Below are 23,458 nucleotides of genomic sequence, written 5' to 3' on the forward strand. Positions count from 1 at the left end.
AGAATATTATGGGTATACTTACACAAACCTAGATGGTATAGCCTACTACATACCATATGTATAGCTTGTTGGTATGGGCATATGGTATAGCCTATTGCTCCTAGGCTATAAACCTGTACACCATGTTACTGTATTGAATACTGTACGCTTTGGTAACACAGTGGTAAGTATTTGAAAAAGTACAGTCACAATGCAGTACAAAAGATAAAAACTGATATACCTGTATGGGGCACTTACCATGGATGGAGTTTGCAGGACTGGAAGTTACTCCAGTGAGTCAGTGAGTGAGCAGTGAGTGAACGTGAAGGCCTGGGACATGACCGTATGCCACTGCAGGCTTTATAAACACTGTACACTTAGGCTACCCTAAATTTATAAAAATAGTTTTCTTTTTTTTCTGAGACCGAGTTTTGCTCCTGTTGCCTAGGCTGGAGTGCAGTGGCACGATCACTGCTCACTGCAACCTGCACCTCCCAGGTTCAAGTGATTCTCCTGCCTCAGCCTCCCGAGTAGCTGGGATTACAGGTGCCCGCTACCACACTTGGCTAATTTTTGTATTTTTGGTAGAGACTGGGTTTCTGTTGTTGACCAGGCTGGTCTCGAACTCCAGATCTCAGGTGATCCACCCGCCTTGGCCTCCCAAAGTGCTAGGATTACAGGCATGAGCCACTGTGCCCAGCCTATAAAATTAATTTTCTGGCTGGGCGCGGTGGCTTATGCCTGTAATCCCAGCATTTTGGGAAGCCGAGGCAGGCAGATCACGAGGTCAAGAGATCGAGACCATCCTGGCCAACATAGTGAAACCCCTTCTCTACTAAAAATACAAAAATTAGCTGGGCATGGTGGTGCACACCTGTAGTCCCAGCTACTCAGGAGGCTGAGGCAGGAGAATCGCTTGAACCCGGGAGGCGGAGGTTGCAGTGAACCGAGATTGTGCCACTGCACTCGACCCTGGCAACAGCGCGAGACTCTGTCTCAAAATATAATAATAATAATAATAATCATTTTCTTTATTCAATAATAAATTAATTTTAGCTTACTGTAACATTTTTACTTTATAAACAATTTTTTTTAACTTTTTGGCTCTTGTAATAGCACCTAGTTTAAAACAAACACATGGTACAGATGCACAAAAATATTTTTTCTTTATATTCTTATTCTATACTTTTCTATTTCTTAAATTTTTAGGTTTTTAAAACTTTAAAATTATTTTTGTTAAAAACTAAGCCACAAAACACACAGATTAGCCTAGGCCTACGGAGTCAGGATCATTCATATCACTGTCTTCCACCTCCACATCTTGTCCCTTGGAAGGTCTTCAGGGGCAATAACACACATGGAGTTGGTATCTCCTATAATAACAATACTTTCTTCCGGAATGCCTCCTGAACCTGCCTGAGACTTTTTTACAGTTAACTTTTTCTTTTTTAAATAAGTAGAAGGCAATGACAATAAAGAGTATAGTATAGGCTGAGCACGGTGGCTCACACCTGTAATCCCAACACTTTGGGAGGCTGAGGCAGGCAGATCACTTGAGGTCAGGAGTTTGAGGCCAGCTTGGCCAACATGGCAAAACCCTGTCTCTACTAAAAATACAAAAATTAGCTGGGTGTGGTGGCAGATGCCTATAATCCCAGTTACTCAGGAGGCTGAGGCAGGAGAATTGCTTGAACCTGGGAGGCGGAGGTTGCAGTGAGCCAAGATCGTGTCACTGCACTCCAACCTGGGCAACAGAGTGAGACTCTCTTAAAAAAAAAAAAAAAAGTATAATAAATACATAAACTAGCCGGGCGCAGTGGCTCATGCCTGTCATCCCAGCACTTTGGGAGGCCGAGGTGGGTGGATCACCTGAGGCTGGGAGTTCAAGACTAGCCTGACCAACATGGAGAAACCCTATCTCTACTAAAAATACAAAAAATTAGCTGGGCGTGGTGGCTCATGCCTGTAATCCCAGCTACTCAGGAGGCTGAGACAGGAGAATTGCTTGAACCTGGGAGGCGGAGGCTGTAGTGAGCTGGGATTGCTCCATTGCACTCCAGCCTGGGCAACAAGAGTGAAACTCCGTCTCAAATAATAAATAAAAAATAAATAAATAATAAACTAATAACAGTGGTTTATTACCAATTATTATGTACTATACAGAATTGCATGTGCTATTCTTTTATATGACTGGTAGCACAGTAGGTTTGTTCACACCAGCATCACCACGAATGTAAGTAATAAGTTGTGCTGTGACATAATGACGGCTATGATGTCACTAGGCGATAGGAATTTTTCAGCTCCATTTGTAATCTTCCTGGACCACTATTGTATATGTGGTTCCTCATTGACCAAACGTTGTTATGTGGTGCATAACAGTATATTTAAAATACATAATAATATATAATATTATAGTGGTGCATGAATGTGGCAAAAGCTATGAAGGTGGTTTGAGAATGACTAAAGTTTGAGTAACAGTGATCTAGTCTAAATCATCCTTTTTAGATGAGGAAGTGAGTTTAGCAATTGTGACTGTTTCTGGGGTTTTCTAATTTCAAGTTCCCTTTGCCTTCTAGGAAAAGCTTATAACATCAGTATTTCCCACACGAATTAATTTTGCCACGTAGATAGTTCCAGGGTGTTAAGTGCCCAGTGGAAATGAAAATACTTAGCACTGCCCTCCGGGACCTTATAGATCAAGCATAGAACTCATAAAAATGGTGGCTGGGTTGAAAATTCTCATTAATACACAGTCAAAGGATTATTTTGGTTTTGCTTTTTTAAGGTGATGGCTTTTTTGGTCAACGTGATGTTTTATAAATGAGTAATGTTAGGCCAGGTACAATGGCTCACGCTTGTAATCCCAGCACTTTGCGATGCCAAGGTGGTAGATCACTTGAACTCAGGAGTTCAAGACCAGCCTAGGCAACATAGAGAAACCTCATCTCTACTAAAACTACAAAAATTAACCGGGCGTGGTGAGGAGGCGGGAGGATTGCTTGAGCCAAGGAGGTGGAGGTTGCAGTAAGCTGGGATGGTGCCATTGCAATCCAGCCTGGGCAAGACAGCAAAACTCTGTCTCAAAAAAAAAAAAAAAAAAGTAATGTTTACTTCTAAACATCTGGTCAAGAACTGTTTACTTTACATAAGCTCTTTCCCAGAGCTAGTTTTCTGCGGCGGGGGGAGTAAGAGATACTAAACCTCTTCTACTTAAACAGTTAACATTTTACAGAATAATTTCATAAAAGTTTAGTAAATCCTTAACTATCACATTGGAAATCTCATGCCAGATTCTGGGTTTACAGTGTGGGAAGGCGAAGCAGCAGAAGGCATGTCATTTACCAAGGCTCGTTGGTCCCCGAGGCTAAGGCACAAGAGAAAGCTCCATTTGTTCTGCCAGGAACTCTGGCTGGATAAAATCGAGCTCCTGCCTCCAAGTTGGGGGTGGTGGGGAGGGCCCTGGGCCGAGCCACTGGGACTTAGGAAGGAAGAGAGTAGTATAAGCCAGTGGGGTTTTAGTGTTCCACAAAGGGAACCTCAAAAGCAGAACAGATGCTGCCTAAGTTTCCAGATTTCAAGGAAGTTGTCCTCCATTGACACAATCAGATTTGGCCTCGGGGAGAACTTATTTGCACCCTTTGCCTTCTGAAATGTAACTCCCCATAATCTCCTTTTCCTCTCTTCCTTTGTTTTTCCTGAAAATGCCCACGTGTGTTTTGTATATTTGGATGTGTGTGTAGGGACTGATGACGGAGCCCAGGAGGTGGTGAAGGACATCTTGGAAGATGTAGTCACATCTGCCATTAAAGGTAAGAACCGAGGACAACCCAGCCTTTCCTCTTCCCTCATTCCTCCAAAAAGTCCTCAGCAAAATATTTTAGTGGTGGAGTTTCCTCTTCCCTGCCCTAAGAACTGGTGGAGCTCATGGAAACTGAATCTTCCCACGTCTGCCCATCTTTTATGTGGGATTCAAAAATGACTTGTTTTTACTGACTGATTGTAGTCTCATTTGGGTTGGGTTTAGGAAACATAGTCTGGGCCAGGCGCGGTGGCTCATGCCTGTAATCCCAGCACTTTGGGAGGCCAAGGCGGGCGGTTCACGAGGTCAGGAGTTCGAGACCAGCCCAGCCAATATGGTGAAACCCTGTCTACTAAAAATACAAAAAATAGCCGGGCGTGGTGGCACACGCCTGTAGTCCCAGCTATTCGGGAGGCTGAGGCGGGAAAATTGCTTGAACCTGGATGGTGGAGGTTGCAGTGAGCCAAGAACGCACCACTGCACTTCAGCCTGGGTGACAGTGCGAGACTCCATCTCAAAAAAAGGACACATAGTCTGACTGTGTTAGGCTTAGATGCTCCACATAGAGATGCCAAGGGCCATTCCATATGCCTTGTAGATTAGGGGATGTCCAGGTTTTTCTAGGAGTGGGCTGGAGCCCTGAGATCCATGTCCATTGGAGCTGAGTTTTCATGGCCAGCCATTGATGTGTCAAGGGAGCAGTCCACATGTCAGCAGGTATCAGGTGTACAGGGAAGCTTTGTTTTGTTAGGCTTCATTCATAAGTGCCTCATGGTATGGTTTCAGTGGAATTAAACTTGTATGGCTCAGAATGACTGTTAGATGATCTTTTTTCTTTGTTTCTGCCCAAAATCTCAGGTCAGTGGGTGTATGTTGAACACTTTGTTCCAATGCCAATAAATTATGAATTTGTCCAGAAATCAAAATCTTAATGGGTTTTCATCAGCTTTTTTTTAAATGAAAGAGAGTAAAATGAAACAGAGTACAAATGATCTGACTGTATCACATATAATGTTAAGTATTGTTTCATGAAATGTGTTTCAGTTACTTATGTGCCCATGTCTATACTGGGATACAGTTTTATAAATTAATTTCTTACAGAGGTCAAGATTTGAAAGCCACTTTTCTAAGCCCTATCTTTTTGTTTAGGTACCACAAAGCTATATACATATTCTATTATTTATTTAACTTCTTATAGAAATGCCTGTAAAATAGAAAAATTTTATTTCATACCTTTAGATTTGTTTCTGGGGTCTATACAAGAAGTCATCACATAATGGATGTTTGTCTTGTTTACTTTGTGTCCTCCAGCCGCTACTGCAGAGCCTGGTACATAATAGGCACTTGATAAATATTTATTGAATGAAATATGCTTTGTAAAGCTATTATTGAAAATTGTTCTCATTGTTTCATGTCCCTTTATAGAACCACATTATAAATTTTTCTTAGAGATTCATTGCTCTGCTGATCATCAGATATGCTTTCCTTCATTAAATGATGAAATCTGTTTAATTCTTTATTTTAATTGTTTCCCTTTCTTCACATGGCTGCCAAGAAGCTCAGGTTTACATTTTTTCTCTGTGACTAAGGTTTTCTGTCATAACTGGCTCTTCTCTAATTCCTTTATTAATGGTACTTTAAAAAAATCTGTACCTTTCATGTTTAGCTGCTTCTAATCTTTTTCAAAAGTGAATGGGGGTGGGCAGGGCTGCTGCATTACACAGTTCTGGAGGCACCGTTGATCTGGAGAGAACTGTATATTGCTGTGGCCCTGGCAGTGGGGCTGTGGATAACAAACACTCGTAAAGCTTAAGCATCACTTTGGCCAAGGCTTTTCCAGGATTATGTCAGTCATGGGCTGGTGGCACAGGAAAAGGGGAAAAAGCAACAGCTGGGAGGTTCACAGATAACTTCTTTTTGGTGTCAGGCAGCCCTTTAGGGTAAGTACAGTACTAATTTGGCTATGACTTTGTACTTGTGTTTTAAGAAGCAGCGGAAAAGCATGGTCTGACAGAACCTGAGAGAGTTCTAGGTGAACTGGAGTGCCAGGAATGTGCTATTCCCCCAGGAGTTGATGAAAACTCACAGACCAACGGGATAGCCGATGACAGGCAGTCCTTGTCGTCAGCAGATAATCTGGTATGTTGGTGATCATCCTCTGTGGACTTATTGCCATTTTTACTTTTTCAAAAGATGCAGAATTAAGTCTTTCCTCAAAAGAAGCAACTAAAATAAGCAAGCCCTGTTCCTTTATTAGTCACACAGTCCTGGGCTGATATTCTTTGTATTAGCAGGTTCAGTTCTTAGAACGTGCTAATGTTGCTTGGTATATAACATCATTATTAAACCCTGTTTACTCAGACTTCTAATACTTAAATTTCTTGCCACTTTTCTTCTGTCTCAAAATAGTATACATTCATTATAGAAAAATAAAATATATAGTTACCCGTCTTTCCTTCTCTGTATTGAAAAGTCAGTATGACTGTATTGAAAGCTATCCATAACCCATAGATTGCCCTTGTTAACATCTTACTTATATCCATCTAGATTTTTCTCCATCTCACTTATTTTTCCACTTAGAGTAATACAGTATGTATCCTGTGTTGCAACCTGCTTTTTAAACAATTTATATTATGAACATTCTCTCAGGCCCATAGATATATCTGCCACATTATATTTTTAAATAGCCTTACTGTTCTCTTAAAAGTTGCTTTAAAATTAAATATAAACATTCAAAATAGGAAGTAATATGATGTGAGTGTCCCTCTAGACCCCATTTTCTTTGTCTTTTTACCAGTGTTTCTCAATCTTTTTCATTATTGCCCCTTCCTCCAAGAAAACTTTGTAGACATTTTTTCCTAATCATCATTCCCCATTAAGTTGTAATGCCAGTAATAAACTGGATATCCATATGCTACATGTATATCTGTGCTTTATACATAAAAAGAATAAGGGTTTGTTGTTCTTGTTGTTTGTTTGAGACAGAGTCTCACTCTCACCTAGGCTAGAGTGCAGTGGTGTGATCTCGACTCACTGCAGCCTTCACTTCCTGGGCTCCAAATGATCCTGCCACTTCAGCCCCCTGAGTATCTGGGACTACAGGCATGCACCACCATACCTGGCTAGTTTTTTATTATTATTTGTAGAGACATGGTCTCACTATATTGCCCAGGGTGATCTTGAACTAGGCTCAAGCAATCTGCCCACCTCAGCTTCCCAAAGTGCTGGGTTTACAGGCTTGAGCCACTGTATCCAACCAGAATAATGTTTTTTCCCCCCTTGAGGACGTGCTTAAATCTATACAAGGGACTCGTGTTATATGCTAAGCTGCAATTTGCTTTGTTTACTCAACACTATATGATGGGCATCTTCCCCTGTCAGTATATGTAGAGCTAACAAAAATTTTTAATGGCCATGTAAAATTCTGTATGGATCACTGTAATCTATTAACCAATTCCCTATTGGGTTTTTAGATTATTCAAGTTTTATCATAGGAAATGGTTCTATAATGAATATCCTTATAGATAACTCTTAATTCTTTCTTAGGAATAAATGCCTGCAAGTAGTATTGATGGTTCAAGAGTTGGAAGTTTTAGCTGAGTGTAATAGCATGCTTCTGTATTCCCAGCTACTCAGGAGGCTGAGGCTGGAGGATCGCTTGAGCCCAGAAGTCTAGCCAGGGGAACATAGCGAGACCCCATCTCATAAATAAATAACTGTAGCAAGATCATGTCTCATAAGTAAATGAATGAAAGAGAGTGGGAGTTGGAAGTTTTAAGGCTTTTGACATTTAACACCAAGTCAGTCTTCTGGGAAGGTACTACTTGAATACCTGTCCACCTTTAATCTCTCAATACCCATTTTCCCCATTAAAACTAGGCAGCAGCCTTTATTCAAATCTTTGCTAGTCTGATAGGAGAAAGCTCCTACTCTAATGATGAGTAATAAGGTCATTTAGATTTCTTTATCATTTGCATCTATTGGTACATTGCTTATCCATGTTGTTTTCATTTTGGAGGAAGGTTTTCATATTTCCTTAATGAATTATGAGAACTTTTATATGTGGGGGATATTAATCTTTATTATATGTTTTTAAAAATTTTATTTTATTTTTTTGAGATGGAGTCTCGCTCTGTTGCCCAGGCTGGAGTGCAGTGGCGCAATCTTGGCTCACTGCAAGCTCTGCCTCCCCGGTTCATGCCATTCTCCTGCCTCAGCCTCTCGAGTAGCGGGGACTACAGGTGCCCAACACCACGCTTGGCTAATTTTTTGTATTTTTAGTAGAGACGGGGTTTCACCGTGTTAGCCAGGATGGTCTCGATCTCCTGACCTCATGATTCGCCCGCCTCAGCCTCCCAAAGTGCTGGGATTACAGGCGTGAGCCACCGTGCCTGGCCAAAAAATTTTATTTTTATGTTTTGCTTTTAAATGTAATTTACCTTTTTTTAGGTGAAAAAGTTTATTTTGTAATACCTATCCTTTGTTACCCATTTATCCTGCAATAGTTGCAATAGTATTCTTTTTTTTACTTTTTTTATTTGGTCACCCAGGCTGGAGTGCAGTGCCGCGATCTCGGCTCACTGCAACCTTTACCTCCCAGGTTCAAGGGATTCTCCTGTCTTAACCTCCCAAGAAGCTGGGATTAGCAGAGATGAGATTTCACTATGTTGGCCAAGTTGGTCTGGAACTCCTTACCTGAACTGATCTGCCCACCTTGGCCTCCCAAAGTGTTGGGATTACAGGCATGAGCCATTCATTGCACCTGGCTTGCAATAGTATTCTTAGAAATATCTTTCTTACCCAAGCTAGTATAATTACCTGTATTAGTTTTGGTTTTTTTACAGCTTAACTTTTGATCATTTTTCATTTTAAACCACCCATACCAACTCTGAAGAACAAGGAACAAGGTTGTAGAATTGCTGTGATGGCTTCTCCATAGCTCCTATTTTGTCATATCCTTCTCTCCCCCACATCCCTCATCTCTCTATTAAATAGAAGAATTTGAATTTCCAAGAGATAATTACATTTCTAATTTTTGATAAGAGTTAGCTTTTGTTTTGCCCTCTCTCTTTTTATTTTTTGAGATACGGTCTCACTATGTTCCCCAGATTGGAGTGCAATGGTGCCATCATGGCTTACTGCAGCCTTGACCTCCTCGGCTCAGTGGATCCTCCTGCCTCAGCCTCTGGAGTAGCTGGGACTACAGGTGGGTGCCACCACACCCAGCTGATGTTTGTTTCTGATCCTAGGAATCGGATGCACAAGGACATCAAGTGGCTGCCAGGTTCTCCCACGTTCTGCAGAAGGATGCCTTCCTTGTGTTCCGCTCCCTGTGCAAGCTGTCCATGAAACCCCTTGGTGAAGGCCCTCCAGACCCAAAGTAAGCAGACAGCAGTTCTTGGCCATCTTCAGTCCAATGATCCAGCAGCACATGGTACTGTGTTTCACACTCCCCTTGTTCCAAGAAGTTTCAGTGTCATGTCTCTTTGTCAGTGTAAGTGCAGGAACGGTTTTACAACTTTTCAGACTCATGCAGTCTCTAGAGTCCTTTCATATGGAATTGTCTCTGTATCCCCACCAACCAAGATTTTGCCCAGTTTTGCTTTTCTTGGCATATGAATACTAAAAAAGTCTGTTTATTGAACACATAAAAAACACATTTTTACTAGCTAGTGGATTGAATCTCTTGATGTGGGGTGTGGAGGGACAGGATGCCTGCAAACCTCAGTTCCCTGTTCTGGTGGAAACCTCTGCTTCATCGATACAGATGTAAGCCCCAGATTCGACACAGGGAAGCCAAACATTTCTTTGTAGTAAACAAACTACTACAAGGATGTCAGCGCTGTGGAGTGAAGAAAGCAGAGGCTTCAGAGCCAGAAAGAGCTGCATTTAGATCTTGGATCCTCCACTTGAGAGCAGTTCCTTGGCTATATGACTTGCCAAGCCTCATCTGAAAAATGGGAATATGGAAAATCATCTTACAGGATTGATTAAATGAAATATCGGTGTTGTCCTGAGCATGGGGCCTTTTACTTTATAAATTATCTCTATTGTTCCTGTCATTAGTCATTAATAATAATCCTCAATTCATCTATTATGAATGCTGCTAATACTGTGATAGGTATTAGGAAAATAGGCCGGGTGCGGTGGCTCACGCCTATAATCCCAGCACTCTGGGAGGCTGAGGCGGGTGGATCACTTGAGGCCAGGAGTTCGAGACCAGCCTGGCCAACAAGATGAAACCCCACTTCTACTAAAAATACAAAAATTAGCTGGGTATGCTAGTACATGCCTGTAATCCCAGCCACTCGGGAAGCTGAGGCAAGAGAATCGCTTGAACCCAGGAGGCAGAGGTTGCAGTGAGCTGAGATCGTGTCACTGAACTCTAGCCTGGGCAACAGAGCAACAATAAATTTTAAAAAATAAAAATAGGCCGGGCGCGGTAGCTCACGCCTGTAATCCCAGCACTTTGGGAGGCCGAGGTGGGCGGATCATGGGGTCAAGAGATCGAGACCGTCCTGGCCAACATGGCGAAACCCCATCTCTACTAAAAATACAAAAAATTAGCCAGGCATGGTGGCAGGCGCCTGTAATCCCAGCTACTCTGGAGGCTGAGGCAGGAGAATCGCTTGAACCCAGGAGACGGAGGTTGCAGTGAGCCGAGATTTGCGCCATTGCACTCCAGCCTGGACAAAAAGAGCAAAACTCCGTCTCAAATAAATAAATAAATAAATAAAATAAAATAAAATAAAAATAAGTGTTAAGAAAATAGTTCATGAAAATGTACCATTTCTTACCATACCTGAACTCGGGCATGGGCAGTGGGGAGGGAGGGCTGTGAGGTAGGTGGATAAAGAGCGCCATCTTCATGGTGTGTGAAACAGGGTGAGCCAGGTGTCTCAGCCTCCCACAAGTGATGTAAAGTCATTGATTCTTGCAGTACAGTTGCAGAACTCGCTCTCCAGAATCAGTTGACACTTTGCTCCTGCTGTGTTCTCTACTTTGTGATGGAGAGAGACAAATAGGAGTTGGCAGCTCTTGTTCTCAAAGGGCCTGCAATTCCAGAAGGACCCAACTCATGCCATCTGCCCTCATTCTCCTGACATTTAGGTGCTATTAATTCTTTAAAATTCTGCTCATTGGCAAAGGAGCAAGGCCTTCTCAAGAAACATACTGTTTGACATTTTTTCTTTTAGCACTGTTGTGGTTTTTCATTTTCTTTGCCAGATCCCATGAGCTGCGTTCCAAGGTGGTTTCCCTGCAGCTGCTCCTCTCTGTGTTGCAAAATGCTGGCCCCGTATTCAGGACTCACGAGATGTTCATCAATGCAATCAAGCAATATCTCTGTGTGGCCTTGTCCAAAAACGGCGTCTCTTCAGTGCCTGATGTCTTTGAGCTCTCTCTTGCCATTTTTCTTACTCTTCTTTCAAACTTTAAAATGCACTTGAAAATGCAGATAGAGGTACGGATTCCAAAGTTTTTTCATTTGATTATTTACTATTATTATTAGTCATTAATAATAATACTCAATATTGAGAATGCTGCTAATATTACACTAAGCATTAGGAAAATGGTTCATGAAAATGTTTCATATCTTACCATCCTGGAACTCAGAAGTGGGCAGGGGCAGGGAGGGTAAATGGCATATTCATCGGCTGGCACCCCAGTAAATCAGAACTTTTTGAATGAGTAAGAGAATATCTTTTTATAAAAAGTTACTGCCCCCAGGCTGGGCGCCGTGGCTCATGCCTGTAATCCCAGCACTTTGGGAAGCTGAGGCGGGCGGATCACGAGGTCAGGAGATCGAGACCATCCTGGCTAACATGGTGAAACCCCGTCTCTACTAAAAATACAAAAAATTAGCCAGGCGTGGTGGCAGGCGCCTGTAGTCCCAGCTACTCGGGAGGCTGAGGCAGGAGAATGGCATGAACCCGGGAGGCGGAGCTTGCAGTGAGCCAAGATTGCACCACTGCACTCCAGCCTGGGCAACAGGGCGAGACTCCATCTCAAAAAAAAAAAAAAGTTACTGCCCCCAGATCTTATGTGCCTTTCATTTTAACCAAAGGATATGGTCTGTCTGCTGGGCTCAGCCCCCTAAACATATCTGTTTGGTCTGTAAATTGTTTGAAATCATTTAGATTAGTCGCCAAATTGAGAAATCCTATCTTACATGAAAATCCAGATTTCTGGTTTCTCTCCAAAAAGTCACAGCATGGGTCCTGCATTTCCACTTGGCAGCTCCCCAGTGGGCCCCACCCTGCCAGCCATCCCTACCAAGGCCAGGGTCCCGTTGCTGCCCAGCCAGGTGGGCACTCCACTCTTCTTCTGCCCAGGGTGCTTTACTTACTGCACGACTGGGTTGGCTGCTGAAGACTTTGGAGGTTTTGAGCCCTGGTTGAAACTGTTAATTAGTGTCCTCCTTTGTCTTTATGTCATATAGGTCTTTTTCAAAGAGATTTTCCTGAACATTTTAGAAACATCAACAAGTTCTTTTGAGCACAGGTGGATGGTCATTCAGACTCTGACGAGGATCTGTGCAGGTATTTCCACCTGGGGACACTCATCCACTGGACTTCTGATGCTTTAATTTGCCACAGCTCAGATTAAGACTTTTAACCCCTCCTTTTAGAGTTTTAAAGAAGGATTGGCAATAAAAGGCTAATTCTAACCTAGTCCTGCCCCACCTCTCCTTTTTTAGAGGATGACCAACTTAGGCTGGTTTGCCAAGGACTTCTTGGTTTTAGCACTAAAAGTCTCATGTCCCAGAAACCCCCTAATCTCGTCAAACTGGGACACTTGGTTACGTTACCCACAAGCTGAGTACTGTTAATCACAGGACCTAAGATACTGGTGCTGCCAATTTTTGATTGGGTGCTACGGTAAATGTGGATTTACCTTACACTATACAATTGTGTGACCTCAAAGTAAGCATCCTGCTTGTCTGGCATCAAATGTAATTTTGTAAGAGTAACACAACTTTAAGAGGTGGGTCAGGCAATTGTTAACCCCTTCCTTGATGAGAAAATTGAGGCTTGGATGGGTGGAATGAACTGCCTGAGATTTCAGTTTGCTCAGAAGCAGGCCTAAAAACAACCTCCTGTCTTCCAGCTTCCTAGTACTTCCAACATGTGTTTCCCGAGTGAGATGTGGCCACCGGAGTCTGTAGTTCACTGGGGAAATTTGTTGGCAAACATCTTGTTTGATAAGAAAACCTAACTGCTGTTTGATCAGAATTTCTGATACTTGTATGTTATTTTCCAAGATGCCCAGTGTGTTGTGGATATTTATGTCAACTACGACTGTGATTTAAATGCTGCTAACATTTTTGAGCGCCTTGTAAATGATTTATCCAAAATTGCTCAGGGAAGAAGTGGACATGAGCTGGGAATGACACCTCTGCAGGTAAAAACACTGTGGACACTCAATTATATTGAAATTTATTCATTCCAATAAACATTTATTGAGTGCCACCACATGCCAGGCACTGTCCTTGATACAGCAGTGAACAAAACAGGCATGCATATTCACACACTTCCTGCCATCATGAAACCACATTAAAGAAATCAGTTCAGATGATCATAGGGGCTGCAGAGAAAAATAAAGCAGGGGCGGCAGAGAGGAAGTGCTGAAGGTGGGGTGCTGTAATTCTTAATGGGGCCATTAGGGTAGTATCCCTTAGAAGGTGACCTTTGAGCTGAGACCCATAGGAAGCAAATTCATTCTCAGTCACCCTTCCAAAGATAGCATGGAAAACAGGATCCCAGTGTGCAATAGGGGCAAAGGAGATTGGCTAGTAGCAGAATACCTCATTAGAGCACCTACAAAGAAAATAGGATGCTCAACTGTAGGTTTCTGAATGAACTGGTCAGAGGGTCTCCGAGTCCCTGGAATTATGTGTAGAATTTTGGTATATGGGCATTTTTCCTAAAAGATGGTCATAGTTGTCATTAGAATCACAGAGATCTATGCTGTCCGAGATGCTGTTTTGAATCTAAAATATTTGCAATTTTTTTAGATGATCTGCAACTCATATTCAACTTGTTATTTAAGAATGCTATTTATTTTTGAAAATCAGTATTTTTATTTACTTAAAGGGTGAGCCTTAAAATTGAATGCATTTGTGGGTATTTAGGGGATACGTTGTATCCAGAGTCACTTACAGCATAATTCAAGGTTCTTTTCTCCTTTTTTTCAGTCACTGGTTGAGACCTTGTTATTTATTATTTGAGTGTGAATTTTTTTTTTTTTTTTTTTTTTGAGACAGAGTCTCACTCTGTCACCCAGGCTGGAGTGCAGTGGTGCGATCTCAGCTCACTGCAACCTCCGCCTCCCGGGTTCAAGTGATTCTCCTGCCTCAGCCTCCTGAGTGGCAGGGATTACAGGTGCCTGCCACCACACCCGGCTGATTTGAGATGGGGTTTCACCATATTGTCCAGGCTGGTCTTGAACTCCTTACCTCAGGTGGTCCACCCACCTCAGCCTCCCAAAGTGCTGGGATTACAGGCGTGAGCCACAGCGCCTGGCCAAGATCTTGTTATTTTTTTAAAAATAGAAAAATTAAAATTTTTTTTTTAATCACATAAGCAATGAATGAAAACTTCTTTTGAAAATCCAAATAACATTGTTCATTTTAGGAAAACACATATCCCATATTTTTGCTGCTGGGGTGTTTATAATGAGCACCTTTAGAGATGTCCAGGGCTTTTGCAATGTATCCTTGATACTTGTCACTTCTTAGCTCTGGGTTTGTTTCATTCTTAATAGCACTGACTGTCAGTGATTTCTCTCTTAGCCTCACTGGGGTCCCAGAAAGCCTCGTAGATGTCTGTTCTCTTCATTTTTCTGTTAAGTCTCTTTCCTGTGTGACTTCATCCCTTAGGAGCTCAGCCTGAGGAAGAAAGGCCTGGAGTGCCTCGTGTCCATTCTCAAGTGCATGGTGGAGTGGAGCAAAGACCTGTATGTGAATCCCAACCACCAGACCAGCCTCGGTGAGACAGCATTGCTGCCACACCCACCTCCATTCATAATAGGCTCCTACAACTGCTAGGAACAGTTGTCTTAGTATAGTTGTCTTAGAATTGAAAAAGCCTTTTTAGTTTGCTAAATACCTATATTATTTTGAAAGTCCTGCTTTTTATTGCATCTGGAGTTGTGTGAAGTTATGCTGTAACTTCATTGTTTCAAATACAGAGCCTGTTGCTCTAGTGCCTTTTTAGTAGTTGTTCATTCCCTCACTGATTCAAAGCATCACCTTTATGATATACCACATTTTCCTATGTATGTAAGTCTGTTTCTGGAGTTTTAATTTTTTTAAAGAGACAGAGTCTCTTTCCATTACCCGGGCTGGAGTACAGTGGTGCAATCATAGCTCACTGCAGCCTTAAACTCCTGGGCTCAAGCGATCCTCCCACCTCAGCCTCCCAAAGCTCTGGGATTACAGATGTGAGCCACTGTGCCTGGCCTTCTTTCTGGATTTTCTATTCTGTTCTGTTTATTTGTCTGTTTTAACACCAGTACCACACTTGTTTTTGGTATCTTGTAGGGCAAGTCCTCCTATTCATTGTTCTTTAAGTTGTCTTGATCTTTTTTTGCCTTTTTTACTCTTTCATGTGAATTTTAGAATTAGCTCATCAAGGCTGGGCACGGTGGATCATGCCTGTAACCCCAGCACTTTGGGAGGTCGAGGGTGGTGGATCACGAGGTCAGGTGTTCAAGACCAGCCTGGCCAACATAGTGAAACCCTGTCTCTACTAAAAATACAAAAAATTAGCTGGGTGTGGTGGCAGGCGCCTGTAATCCCAGGTGCTCTGGAGGCTGAGGCAGGAGAACAGCTTGAACCTGTGAGGTGGAGGTTGCAGTGAGCCGAGATCGTGCCACTGCACTCCAGCCAGGGTGACAGTGCGAGACTCCATCTCAAAAAAAAAAAAAAAAAAAGAATTAGCTCATCAAGTTTCATGAGGAAACAAGTTTTTAAATAAAGTATCTGAGTGATACTAAGGTTTCATGCTTATAATCCTTATAGTATTGACTTGTTGATATTACAGGTTTGGGAAAGGGAGCCGTGCAGCCAGACCTAGCTCGGCTGTGTCTGTGTCCCACTTGCTTATTTGGCTTCCTTTACTTTTGTTTCTCCGCAGGTCAGGAGAGGCTCGCGGATCAGGAAATAGGGGATGGGAAAGGCCTTGACATGGCAAGACGGTGTAGTGTGACGTCCATGGAGTCCACAGTGTCCTCGGGGACCCAGACAACTGTTCAGGATGACCCTGAGCAATTTGAGGTCATCAAGCAACAAAAAGAAATCATTGAACACGGCATCGAGCTGTGAGTGGGGCTGCCGTTAACTAGCAGGGATTCTAGCAAAGCCATATTTTCTCTGGGAACCTGGAACTGATTCCTAAAAAGGAAATGCCTGTTTACAAAAGGCTGGTGCTGGCACTTGTAGCTAAGCCTGATTGAGCCAGGCAATCAGTAAATGAGCGTATGTGTGTGTGTCTGTGCACACAGAGAGAGAAAACTTTAATACCTTTGTGTGGTTGATGCAGCCTTTTTTTCCCCCTTTTCTAATGAAAATAATAAAACCAATTTAGAAAATACAGAAAAGTATAAAGTAAGAATGTAAAAATCACTCATAAAATTACTGCCTGAGATGGCCCGGCGCAGTGGCTCACGCCTGTAATCCCAGCACTTTAGGAGGCTGAGGCAGGTGGATCATGAGGTCAGGAGATCGAGACCATCCTGGCTAACACGGTGAACCCCTGTCTCTACTAAAAATACAAAAAATTAGCCGGGCGTGGTGGCGGGTGCCTGTAGTCCCAGCTACTCGGGAGGCTGAGGCAGGAGAATGGCGTGAACCTGGGAGGCGGAGCTTGCAGTGAGCGGAGATTGCGCCACTGCACTCCAGCCTGGTTGACAGAGTGAGACTCCATCTCAACAACAACAAAAAATTACTGCCTGAGGGAATCACCATTGGTGCATTTTTTTCCAACTATATATTATATGAAAAATTTCAGCATACCAAAACATTACTGTTTGTCTTATTTGTTTTATTTTTTTAGGCATTTTATTTTATTTTATTTTATTTTATTTTATTTTATGTTGTTTTCTTATACTTTAAGTTCTAGGGTACGTGTGCACAACGTGCAAGTTTGTTACATAGGTATACATGTGCCATGTTGGTTTGCTGCACCCATTAACTCGTCATTTACATTAGGTATTACTCCTAATGCTATCCCTCCCCCTGCGCCCCACCCCACAGCAGGCCCCCCTGTGTGTGATATTCCCCGCCCTGTGTCTGAGTGTTCTCATTGTTCGGTACCCACCTATGAGTGAAAACGTGGTGTTTGGTTTTCTGTCCTTGTGATAGTTTGCTCAGAATGATGGTTTCCAGCTTCATCCATGTCCCTGCAAAGGACGTGAACTCATCCTTTCTTATGAGGCATAGTATTCCATGGTGTATATGTGCCACATTTTCTTAATCCAGTCTATAATTGATGGACATTTGGGTTGATTCCAAGTTTTTGCTACTGTGAATAGTGCCGCAATAAACATACGTGTGCATGTGTCTTTATAGTAGCATGATGTATAATCCTTTGGGTATATACCCAGTAATGGGATCGCTGAGTCAAATGCTATTTCTAGTTCTAGATCCTTAAGGAATCACCACACTGTCTTCCACAATGGTTGGACTAGTTTACATTCCCACCAACAGTATAAAAGCGTTCCTATTTCTCCACATCCTCTCCAGCATCTGTTGTTTCCTGACTTTTTAATGATCGCCATTCTAACTGGTGTGAGATGGTATCTCATTGTGGTTTGGATTTGCATTTCTCTTACGAGCAGTGATGATGAGCATTTTTTCATGTGTCCGTTGGCTACATAAATGTCTTCTTTTGAGCAGTGTCTGTTCATATCCTTTGCCCACTTTTTGATGGGGTTGCTTGTTTTTTTCTTGTAAATTTGTTTAAGTTCTTTGTAGATTCTGGATATTAGCCCTTTGTCAGATGGGTAGATTGCAAAAATTTTCTCCCATTCTGTAGGTTGCCTGTTCCCTCTGATGGTAGTTTCTTTTGCTGTGCAGAAGCTCTTTAGTTTAATTAGATCCCATTTGTCTATTTTGGCTTTTGTTGCCATTGCTTTTGGTGTTTTAGTCATGAAGTCCTTGCCCACGCCTATTTCCTGAATGGTATTGCCTAGGTTTTCTTCTAGAGTTTTTATGGTTTTAGGTCTAACATTTAAGTCTTTAATCCATCTTGAATTAATTTTTGTCTAAGGTATAAGGAAGGGATCCAGTTTCAGCTTTCTACATATGGCTAGCCAGTTTTCCCAGCACCATTTATTAAATAGGAAATCCTTTCCCCATTTCTTGTTTTTGTCAGGTTTGTCAAAGATCAGATGATTGTAGATGCGTGGTGTTATTTCTGAGGACTCTGTGCTGTTCCATTGGTCTGTCTCTCTGTTTTGGTACCAGTAGCATGCTGTTTTGGTTAGCCTTGTAGTATAGTTTGAAGTCAGGTAGTGTGATGCCTCTAGATTTGTTCTTTTTGCTTAGGATTGTCTTGGCAATGTGGGCTCTTTTTCGGTTCCATATGAACTTTAAAGTAGTTTTTTCCAATTCTGTGGAGAAAGTCATTGGTAGCTTGATGGGGATGGCATTGAATCTATAAATTACCTTGGGCAGTATGGCCATTTTCATGATATTGATTCTTCCTATCCATGAGCATGGAATGTTCTTCCATTTGTTTGTGTCCTCTGTTATTTCGTTGAACAGTGGTTTATAGTTCTCCTTGAAGAAGAGGTCCTTCACATCCCTTGTAAGTTGGATTCCTAGGTATTTTATTCTCTTTGTAGCAATTGTGAATGGGAGTTCACTCATGATTTGGCTCTCAGTTTGTCTCTTATTGGCGTAAAGGAATACTTGTGATTTTTGCACATTGATTTTATATTCTGAGACTTTGCTGAAGTTGCTTATCAGCTTAAGGAGATTTTGGGCTGAGATGATGGGGTTTTCTAAACATACAATCATGTCATCTGCAAACAGGGACAATTTGACTTCCTCTTTTCCTGATTGAATACCCTTTATTTTTTTCTCTTGCCTGATTGCTCTGGCCAGAACTCCCAACACTATGTTGAATGGGAGTGGTGAGAGACAGCATCCCTATCTTGTGCCAGTTTTCAAAGGGAATGCTTCCAGTTTTTGCCCATTCAGTACGATAATTGGCTGTGGGTTTGTCATAAATAGCTCTTATTATTTTGAGATATGTTCCGTCAGTACCTAGTTTATTGAGAGTTTTTAGCATGAAGGGCTGTTGAATTTTGTTGAAGGCCTTTTTTGCATCTATTGAGATAATCATGTGGTCTTTGTCATTGGTTGTGTTTATGTGATGGATTACGTTTATTGATTTGCGTATGTTGAACCAGCCTTGCTTCCCAGGGATGAAGCTGACTTGATCGTGATGGATAAGCTTTTTGATGTGCTGCTGGATTTGGTTTGCCAGTATTTTATTGAGGATTTTCACATTGATGTTCATCAGGGATATTCGTCTAAAATTCTCTTTTTTTATTGTGTCTCTGCCAGGCTTTGGTATCAGGATGATGCTGGCCTCATAAAATGACTTAGGGAGGATTCCCTCTTTTTCTATTGATTGGAATAGTTTCAGAAGGAATGGTACCAGCTCCTCTTTGTACCTCTGATAGGATTCGACTTTGAATCCATCTGGTCCTGGACTTTTTTTGGTTGGTAGGCTATTAATTATTGCCTCAATTTCAGAGCCTGTTATTGGTCTATTCAGGGATTCAACTTCTTCCTGGTTTAGTCTTGGGAGGGTGTATGTGTCGAGGAATTTATCCATTGCTTCTAGATTTTCTAGTTTATTTGCGTGGAGGTGTTTATAGTATTTTCTGATGGTAATTTGTATTTCTGTGGGATCGGTGGTGATATCCCCTTTATCATTTTTTATTGTGTCTGTTTGATTCTTCTCTTTATTTTCTTCTTTATTAGTCTTGCTAGCAGTCTGTCAATTTTGTTGATCTTTTTTAAAAAAACAGCTCCTGGATTCATTGATTTTTTTTTTTTGAAGGGTTTTTTATGTCTCTATCTCCTTCAGTTCTGCTCTGATCTTAGTTATTTCTTGCCTTCTGTTAGCTTTTGAATTTTTTTGTTCTTGCTTCTCTAGTTCTTTTAATTGTGATGTTAGTGTGTCAATTTTAGATCTTTTCTGCTTTCTCTTGTGGGCATTTAGTGCTATAAATTTCCCTCTACACACTGCTTTAAATGTGTCCCAGAGACTCTGGTACGTTGTTTCTTTGTTCTCATTGGTTTCAAATAACATCTTTATTTCTGCCTTAATTTCGTTATGTACCCAGTAGTCATTCAGGAGGAGGTTGTTCAGTTTCCATGTAGTTGTGTGGTTTTGAGTGAGTTTCTTAATCCTGAGTTCTAATTTGATTGCACTGTGGTCTGAGAGACAGTTTGTTGTGATTTCTGTTCTTTTGCATTTGCTGAGGAGTGCTTTACTTCCAACTATGTGGTCAATTTTGGAATAAGTGCAATGTGGTGCTGAGAAGAATGTATACTCTGTTGATTTGGGTGGAGAGTTCTGTAGATGTCTATTAGGTCCACTTGGTGCAGAGCTGAGTTCTAGTTGTGGATATCCTTGTTAACCTTCTGTCTTGTTGATCTGTCTAATATTGACAGTGGGGTGTTAAAGTCTCCCATTATTAATGTGTGGGAGTCTAAGTCTCTTTGTAGGTCTCTAAGGACTTGCTTTATGAATCTAGGTGCTCCCGTATTGGGTGCATATATATTTAGGATAGTTAGCTCTTCTTGTTGAATTGATCCCTTTACCATTATGTAATGGCCTTCTTTGTCTCTTTTGATCTTTGTTGGTTTAAAGTCTGTTTTATCAGAGACTAGGATTGCAACCCATGCTTTTTTTTGCTTTCCATTTGCTTGGTAGATCTTCCTCCATCCCTATATTTTGAGCCTGTGTGTGTCTCTGCATGTGAGATGGGTCTCCTGAATATAGCACACTGAGGTCTTGACTCTTTATGCAATTTGCCAGTCTGTGTCTTTTAATTGGGGGCATTTATCCCCATTACATTTAAAGTTAATATTGTTATGTGTGAATTTGATCCTGTCATTATAATGTTAGCTGGTTATTTTGCCCGTTAGTTGATGCAGTTTCTTCCTAGCATCGATGGTCTTTACAATTTGGCATGGTTTTACAGTGGCTTATACCAGTTGTTCCTTTCTATGTTTAGTGCTTCCTTCAGGAGCTCTTGTAAGGCAGGCCTGGTGGTGACAAAATCTCTCAGCATTTGCTTGTCTGTAAAAGATTTTATTTCTCCTTCACTTATGAAGTTTAGTTTGGCTGGATATGAAATTCTGGGTTGAAAGTTCTTTTCTTTAAGAATGTTGAATATTGGCCCTCACTCTCTTCTGGCTTGTAGAGTTTCTGCTGAGAGATCCGCTATTAGTCTGATGGGCTTCCCATAGTGGGTAACCCAACCTTTCTCTCTGGTTGCCCTTAACATTTTTTCCTTCATTTCAACCTTGGTGAATCTGACAATTGTATGTCTTGGGGTTGCTCTTCTCTAGGAGTATCTTTGTGGTGTTCTCTGTATTTCCTGAATTTGAAAGTTGGCCTGCCTTGTTAGGTTGGGGAAGTTCTCCTGGATAATATCCTGCAGAGTGTTTTCCAACTTGGTTCCATTCTCCCTGTCACTTTCAGGTATACCAATCAAACGTAGATTTGGTCTTTTCACATAGTCCCATATTTCTTGGAGGCTTTGTTCGTTTCTTTTTATTCTTTTTTCTGTAAACTTCTCTTCTCACTTTATTTCATTAATTTGATCTTCAGTCACTGATACCCTTTCTTCCACTTGATCAAATCGGCTATTGAAGCTTGTGCATGCGTCATGTAGTTCTCATGCCATGGTTTTCAGCTCCACCAGGTCATTTAAGGTCTTCTTTACACTGTTTATTCTAGTTAGCCATTCGTCTAATCTTTTTTCAAGGTTCTTAGCTTTCTTGCGATGGGTTCGAACATCCTCCTTTAGCTTGGAGAAGTTTGTTATTACTGACTTTCTGAAGCCTACTTCTGTCAGCTTGTCAAAGTCATTTCCATCCAGCTTTGTTCTGTTGCTGGGGAGGAGCTGCAATCCTTTGGAGGAAAAGAGGCGCTCTGGTTTTTAGAATTTTCAGCTTTTCTGCTCTGGTGTCTCCCCATCTTTGTGGTTTTATCTATCTTTGGTCTTTGATGCTGGTGACCTACAGATGGGGTTTTGGTGTGGATGTCATTTTATTTGTTGATGTTGTTGCTATTCCTTTCTGTTTGTAGCTTTCCTTCTAACAGTCAGGTCCCTCAGCTGCAGGTCTGTGGGAGTTTGCTGGAGGTCCACTCCAGACCCTGTTTGCCTGGGTATCACCAGCAGAGGCTGCAGAACAGCAAATATTGCTGCCTGATCCTTCCTCTGGAAGCTTCGTCCCAGAGGGGCACCCGCTTGTTTGAGGTGTCAGTCGGCCCTTTCTGGGAGGTGTCTCCCAGTTAGGCTACATGGGGGTCAGGGTCCCACTTGAGGAGGCAGGCTGTTCTCAGAGCTCAAACACCATGCTGGGAGAACCACTGCTGTCTTCAGAGCTGTCAGACAGGGATGTTTAAGTCTGCAGAAGTTTCTGCTGCCTTTTGTTCAGCTATGCCCTGCCCCCAGAGGTAGGGTCTATAGAGGCAGTAGCCCTTGCAGAGCTGTGGTGGGCTCCGCCCAGTTCAAGCTTCGCCGGTGCTTTGTTTACCTACTCAAGCCTCAGCAATGGCAGACACCCCTCCCCCTGCCAGGCTGCTGCCTCACAGGTCGATCTCAGACTGCTGAGCCAGCAGTGAGCAAGGCTCCGTGGGCGTGGGACCTGCTGAGCCAGGCACAGGATATAATCTCCTGGTGTGCCATTTGCTAAGACCATTGGAGAAGTGCAGTATTTGGGCAGGAGTGTCCCGATTTTCCAGGTACAGTCTGTCATGGCTTCCCTTGGCTAGGAATGGGAAATCCTCCGACCCCTTACGCTTCCTGGGTAAAGCGATGCCCCGCCCTGCTTCAGCTCACCCTACGTGGGCTGCACCCACTGTCCAACCAGTCCCAGTGAGATGAACCAGGTACCTCAGTTGGAAATGCAGAAATCACCATCTTCTGCATCGATCACACTGGGAGCTGCAGACCGGAGCTGTTCCTATTTGGCCATCTTGGGACAGAATCTTACTTGTTTTATTTATGTATATATTTTTCTGAACCATTTTGAAAGTAATTGGTAGCCATCATGAGACCTTAACTGAATCTCTTTGAAAAATAAAGAACATTCTCCCATATAACCACAGCACCATCATCACAATCATTGGCAAATCTTTATGTTTCTTTCCAGTCTTTTACACACATCAACACATACACAATCATAGATTCCAACTTGTTAATGATTCGTTAACTTAGTAAGTTCAACTTAAGAGTTGAAATTACAGTACTCACTTATTAACTGACATGTTTGATCTTCTCATTTCTACTGCCGCCACTCCACCTCCCTCTAGTGTATGCTGCCCATAGCAGCTAAAGTAATCTTTTTAAAACATAAATCAAGTCTTATCACTCTCCTGCCTAAATCATTCCAGGTTTCCTGTTCTGCACCATGGCCTGACCCAG

At 42.1% G+C, this 23,458-nt stretch overlaps 1 protein-coding gene across 3 annotated transcripts in view; it reads left to right on the plus strand.

Annotated features, from left to right (window-relative positions):
- Positions 1-23,458, plus strand: part of ARFGEF2 (ARF guanine nucleotide exchange factor 2) — a 114,208-nt gene that overhangs the window by 37,958 nt on the left and 52,792 nt on the right. For 2 of the 3 annotated variants that reach the window (XM_031004881.3, XM_055373171.2), the window contains 8 exons: positions 3,720-3,788; positions 5,766-5,917; positions 9,028-9,158; positions 11,006-11,240; positions 12,219-12,318; positions 13,041-13,180; positions 14,658-14,766; positions 15,916-16,099. In XM_031004881.3, the coding sequence (XP_030860741.2) occupies positions 3,720-3,788; positions 5,766-5,917; positions 9,028-9,158; positions 11,006-11,240; positions 12,219-12,318; positions 13,041-13,180; positions 14,658-14,766; positions 15,916-16,099 (1,120 nt within the window). The remainder of the gene's footprint in view (positions 1-3,719; positions 3,789-5,765; positions 5,918-9,027; positions 9,159-11,005; positions 11,241-12,218; positions 12,319-13,040; positions 13,181-14,657; positions 14,767-15,915; positions 16,100-23,458) is intronic. The other variant, XM_031004882.3, reaches the window with a different exon arrangement.

The sequence above is a fragment of the Gorilla gorilla genome, chromosome 21 (genome assembly GCF_029281585.2).
Source record: "Gorilla gorilla gorilla isolate KB3781 chromosome 21, NHGRI_mGorGor1-v2.1_pri, whole genome shotgun sequence".
Classification (NCBI taxonomy): domain Eukaryota; kingdom Metazoa; phylum Chordata; class Mammalia; order Primates; family Hominidae; genus Gorilla; species Gorilla gorilla.